Source organism: Zeus faber, assembly GCF_960531495.2.
Source record: "Zeus faber genome assembly, chromosome: 17".
Lineage (NCBI taxonomy): Eukaryota > Metazoa > Chordata > Actinopteri > Zeiformes > Zeidae > Zeus > Zeus faber.
Window position 1 is genome coordinate 29,893,269 of NC_137204.1, and position 6,454 is coordinate 29,899,722.

Consider the following 6,454-nt stretch of genomic DNA (forward strand, 5'->3'; position numbering starts at 1 on the left):
ACCTACGCAAAGCCTACCATCTGGTCCGGGTTCGAGAGGGGGACGAATGGAAGACGGCGTTCAACACTCCCTCCGGTCACTACGAATATCTGGTGATGCCCTTTGGTCTCACCAACGCCCCCGCCGTCTTTCAGGCCCTGGTCAATGACGTGCTCAGGGACATGCTCAACAAATTTGGTCCTGCAGCGCCTCCTGGAGAACTCACTCTTTGTGAAGAAGTGTGAGTTTCACGTCCCGTCCGTCTCCTTCCTGGGGTACGTCGTAGGGAGGGGGACCATCCAGATGGACTCCACCAAGGTCTCCACCGTCACCACCTGGCACGCCCCGGACACCCGCAAACAACTCCAGCGCTTCCTCGGTTTTGCCAACTTCTATCGGAGGTTCTTCCGAGGCTACAGCACGGTGGCTGCCCCCCTCACAGCCATAACCTCCTCCAAGGTGCCATTTCGGTGGTCCGCTGCCGCCAACGACGCCTTCCTGGCCCTGAAGGCACAGTTCACTTCAGCCCCCATTCTGGCATTGCCTGACCCCGAACGGCAGTTCGTGGTTGAAGTGGACCCCTCCGACGTTGGAGTCGGAGCTGTTCTGTCCCAGAGAACCGCCTCCGACCAGAAGCTTCATCCCTGCCCCTTCTTCTCCAGGCGTTTAACCCCGGCCGGGAGGAACTACGACATCGGAAATAGGGAGCTTCTCGCCGTCAAATTGGCCCTGGAGGAGTGGCGACACTGGCTAGAGGGAACCCAGCTGCCGTTCCTGGTGTGGACTGACCACAAGAACCTGGAGTATATCCAGTCCGCCAGGAGACTGAACTCCCCTCAGGCCCGTTGGGCACTCTTCCTAAGCAGGTTCAATTTCTCCCTCTCCTATCGGCCGGGGTCACGCAATGTCAAACCTGACGCCCTGTCCCGGCAGTTCTAGGAGGAGGAGGAGGACGCTGCTGACCCTGACACCATTCTACCGTCCTCCCGTCTAGTTGCCACACTCACCTGGGAGGTGGAAGAGAAGGTCAGAGCCGCCGCCCAGGACCAACTTGGACCCAGTGCATGTCCGCCTGACCGTCTGTTGGTCCTGCCTGACCTTCGGTCCGAGGTTCTCCAGTGGGCCCACAACTCCCGACTCACCTGCCACCCGGGGATCCAGCGGACGAAGGAGGTCATCCAGCGTCGCTTCTGGTCGCCCTCCCTTGGTGAGGACGTCCGAGGGTTTGTCAATGCCTGCCCCACCTGTAACCAGCACAAACCCTCTCTTCTTGCTCCTGCTGGTCTCCTACACCCACTGCCGGTTCCTCATCGCCCCTGGTCTCAAATCTCCGTGGACTTCGTCACCGGTCTGCCACCGTCTAGCGGCAACACTACCATCCTGACCGTGGTGGACCGGTTTAGCAAGATGGCTCACTTCGTGCCTCTACCGAAGCTCCCGTCGGCCAAGGGCACCGCCGAGCTATTATTGTACCACGTCGTCCGCCTCCATGGCATCCCGGTAGATGTTGTATCCGACCGGGGTCCCCAGTTCGCCTGGCTTCTGGAGGGAGTTCTGGGCGCTCCTGGGGGCCACCGTCAGCCTGTCCTCAGGGTACCACCCCCAGTCCAACGGCCAAACGGAGCGGAAGAACCAGGAGATGGAGACGGCTCTTCGCTGCATGACATCACAACACCCGTCGTCGTGGTCCCAGCAGCTTTTCTGGGTGGAATATGCCCACAACACCCTGACCAGTTCAGCCACAGGCCTCTCCCCCCTTCCAGTGCGCCTACGGCTTCCAACCGCCTCTGTTCCCGGCCCTTGAGAAGGAGGCTTCCTGCCCATCCGTCCAGGCCTTCATTCGCCGCTGCCGCAGGATCTGGACCTGGGCCCGGGCCCCCCTCCTCTGAGCCGCTGGCCGCAATGCCTCTGGCGCCAACCGTCGGCACTCCCAGGCCCCTGAGTACCAGCCGGGCCAGAAGGTCTGGCTCTCCACCCGGGACCTCCCCCTGAAGGTGGAATCCAAGAAGCTGGCTCCTCGGTTCATCGGCCCGTTCATGATCGAGAAGGTCGTCAACCCCGGTGGCAGTACGGCTCAAGCTCCCCAGGTCCATGCACGTCCATCCCACCTTCCATGTGTCCAAAGTTAAGCCGGTCCGGGAGAGTGCTCTGGTCCCCTTGGCGCCTCCCCCGCCTCCCCCGCCTCCTCCGCGCTTCATTGACGGGGGTCCTGCCTTTTTTGTCCGCCGTCTCCTACGTTCCCGCCGGCGTGGGAGAGGCCTGCAGTACCTGGTGGATTGGGAGGGTTACGGTCCGGAGGAGAGGTCCTGGGTCCCTGCGAGACACATTCTGGACCACACCCTCATCAGGAGGTTCCATCAGCGCCATCCTGACCAGCCCTCCAGACCAGCCCTCCAGACCGGGTCAACCCTCCCAACCGCAGACCCCACCACCTCTCTTGTCTGGACCCTCCAGCGATGGTTCAGAGGCGGACGATGTCGACCCTGTGGGTCCCTCCTCCAACGAGGAGGATGAGGCCCATTCAGCGCAGGACATGGAGAAGGACGGGGTCTCCGACGAGTACTCCGATGAGGATCACGTGACCCATTTAACGGAGGACCAGGAGATGGACGGGGTCTCCGACGAGTACTCTACCTCTACCTCCCTTTACCTCTACCTCTCTTTACCTCTACTCTCTCTCTCTTCACCTGTACTCTCCCTCTCTTTACCTCAACACTACCCTTCATCTACTCTACCTCCCGTTACCTCTACTCTACCTCTTGTTACCTCTACTCTACCTCTTGTTACCTCAACTCTACCCTTCATCGACTGTACCTCTACTAATTTTCTACCCTCCCTCTACCTGGTCTCTACTAGATTATACTAATACTATTACTACTATTATACTCTGCCTCTTCTCTACCAAACCTCAACTCTACCTTGCATCCACTCCAACTCAACACCCCAGTTCCTCCATCTCTACTGCATCTCCACCACACCTCTACTCCAACCGCTCCCATTTTAGCATTTGACCGCACACAGTGCTTGTCTGAGCATGTGACTAGAAGACATTTGTAATGTCACTGGGCAGGTAGTGTTTTGCTCAAAGGCCCAACGGTCTCACAGCCTCTGACGGGCAACCTTTCAGATAAACAGCAGTGGAGTTCGTCGCTACGTTCGGATTCAATGGCGGCATTTTCTACAAATACGTTCACACACACACTTTTATTTTTCATTTTATCGTTTTGACATTTAAGATACATCCACATCCTTCCCTCGGAGAGAGGAGCAGTGTGCTGGAAGGAAACACACACACACACACACGCACACGCTGCGGAGGTGACCTTTGCTTCATCTCCAGGAGAGTTTTAATTGGTCTGAGACTTCGGACAACAATCTGACCTAGATGACCATTGTGTGTGTCTCTATATATATATATATACAGTGGGGGAAAAAAGTATTTAGTCAGCCACCAATTGTGCAAGTTCTCCCACTTAAAAAGATGAGAGAGGCCTGTTATTTTCATCATAGGTTCACTTCAACTATGAGAGACAAAATGGGGGGGAAAGAATCCAGGAAATCACATTGCAGGATTTTTAATGAATTCATTGGTAAATTCCTCGGTTAAATAAGTATTTGGTCACCTACAAACAAGCAAGATTTCTGACTTTCACAGACCTGTAACTTTTTCTTTAAGAGGCTCCTCTGTCCTCCACTCGTTACCTGTATTAATGGCACCTGTTTGAACTCCTTATCAGTATAAAAGACACCTGTCCACAACCTCAAACAGTCACACTCCAAACTCCACTATGGCCAAGACCAAAGAGCTGTCAAAGGACACCAGAAACAAAATTGTAGACCTGCACCAGGCTGGGAAGACTGAATCTGCAATAGGTAAGCAGCTTGTTGTGAAGAAATCAACTGTGGGAGCAATTATTAGAAAATGGAAGACATACAAGACCACTGATAATCTTCCTCGATCTGGGGCTCCACGCAAGATCTCACCCTGTGGGGTCAAAATGATCACAAGAACGGTGAGAAAACATCCCAGAACCACACGGGGGGACCTAGTGAATGACCTGCAGAGAGCTGGGACCAAAGTAACAATGGCTACCATCAGTAACACACTATGCCGCCAGGGACTCAAATCCTGCAGTGCCAGACGTGTCCCCCTGCTTAAGCCAGTACATGTCCAGGCCCGTCTGAAGTTTGCTGGAGAGCATTTGGATGATCCAGAAGAGGATTGGGAGAATGTCATATGGTCAGATGAAACCAAAATAGAACTTTTTGGCAAAAACTCAACTTGTCGTGTTTGGACGAGAAAGAAAGCTGAGTTGCATCCAAAGAACACCATACCTACTGTGAAGCATGGGGGTGGAAACATCACGCTTTGGGGCTGTTTTTCTGCAAAGGGACCAGGACGACTGATCCGTGTAAAGGAAAGAATGAATGGGGCCATGTATCGTGAGATTTTGAGTGAAAACCTCCTTCCATCAGCAAGGGCATTGAAGATGAAACGTGGCTGGGTCTTTCAGCATGACAATGATCCCAAACACGCCGCCCGGGCAACGAACGAGTGGCTTCGTAAGAAGCATTTCAAGGTCCTGGAGTGGCCTAGCCAGTCTCCAGATCTCAACCCCATAGAAAATCTTTGGACGGAGTTGAAAGTCCGTGTTGCCCAGCGACAACCCCAAAACATCACTGCTCTAGAGGAGATCTGCATGGAGGAATGGGCCAAAATACCAGCAACAGTGTGTGAAAACCTTGTGAAGACTTACAGAAAACGTTTGACCTCTGTAATTGCAAACAAAGGGTATTTAACAAAGTATTGAGATGAACTTTTGTTATTGACCAAATACTTATTTTCCACCATAATTTGCAAATAAATTCTTTAAAAATCAGACAATGTGATCTTCTGGATTTTTTTTCTCATTTTGCCTCTTATAGTTGAGGTGAACCTATGATGAAAATAACAGGCCTCTCTCATCTTTTTAAGTGGGAGAACTTGCACAATTGGTGGCTGACTAAATACTTTTTTGCCCCACTGTATATCAAAACAATGAAAGACAGTATTTTGCCTCTCTCTCTCCCTCATCCCCCCTGTGTCTTTATCCTTCGTTCCCGGAGGTCTGTCTTCATTACCTCTTCATTTCTGTAGTTACATCTCTCTCTCTCTCTCTCTCGCTCGCTCTCGCTCTCTCTCTCTCTCTCTCTCTCTACGAATTATTTGTTGATTACACAGTAACTCTATTGCTGTTCATTAAAACCATAACAGTGCTATCCATTGTTTTAAATTGCATTAAAAACGCTTCAAAGGAAATTCAAAATCGATGTTACTTTAGATGAGACTAAATGAAACTTTTAATTGGCCAAACGCTTAAACTCGATGGGTTAGGCCTTTACACATACAAGGTTATTTCTCGTGCAGGAGCTCACAATTCAATTCTATAAGATTCAATATCGATATATTCACATTTTACACAAGATGAGATTTGCAGCAAACATTTCAGTTTCACCACATTACCTTGATTTTGAAATATGGAAAGAAATGTAGAACTTGTTTATCTAATACAGAATATTTACTCCTAATGTTTCTGTCAGGAAGATAAACATTACTTCACTGAACTTGCTTTATTGTAGGGAATTGGGCGTCCTCATGTAACCCTAAACCCGAGTTGGGCGTCCTCACCTTGTCGGCGTTGTCAGCCGCCAGCAGGTTGGTGGCAAGTGTCTGTAGCTTGTGTTGAGCCATGTTCTTGAGCGCCGCCAGACTGCGGCGTGTCATTGCCTGCTTCAGGTTGACCGCAGGGTGGCTCAGGGCGTCGACCGTGGCCGGGGCCAGCTCGTCGCAGGCGTTCAGGATCTCCACCGCCGTAATCCCCATCACACAGCGATCCAGAGCTCCTGAGAGGGAAGGATTTATATAACTGATATTTCCTGTTATCAATGTCAAACAATTCCCCACATTCCCATTCATCATCATCATCAAGTCTCCATTGTAGTTTCTATGGAGCCTCACCAGATGACTCCACCAGCTAGTGTTAGCATTAGCATGTAGTGGAGTGATACAAGGAATGTGAAACCAGGAGGAGAAGTGGTTGCTCATGGCAAGCCACAACTAACAACTTGGCAAATCCATACAATAATTTATCCCCATACCAATAAGTTATCCTGTGCATACAATCACATTTGTATATTCTCTATATTTTTATATATTTTACGATTTCTGTTTGTATTTTTTGGCTATTTTTATTTCAGTTTAATTTATACTTTACTTTTAATTCTATTCTATTTTTATTTACTTTTGTCAGATTGCTAAGCTCTTTTAATGCTAATCGTCAGTAGAAACGCACCCATTGTCACCATTGTAAATGTTAATGATCCTGGAGGAATAAACTGATTCTGACTGATCCAGACGGCGGTTTTCATTCACAAATAATACTATACATCTACAAGCAGGCTCTGACCAAGTCACACCCAACATGAGGGAGAGGAG

The 6,454-nt window shown here is 50.5% G+C and overlaps 1 protein-coding gene across 5 annotated transcripts in view; it reads right to left on the reverse strand.

Moving 5' to 3' along the window:
• The window catches only part of wdr7 (WD repeat domain 7), a 105,784-nt gene that overhangs the window by 73,049 nt on the left and 26,281 nt on the right, over positions 1 to 6,454 (reverse strand). For all 5 annotated transcript variants that reach the window (XM_080017915.1, XM_080017916.1, XM_080017918.1 and 2 more), the window contains exon 15: positions 5,648 to 5,862. In XM_080017915.1, the coding sequence (XP_079874041.1) occupies positions 5,648 to 5,862 (215 nt within the window). The remainder of the gene's footprint in view (positions 1 to 5,647; positions 5,863 to 6,454) is intronic.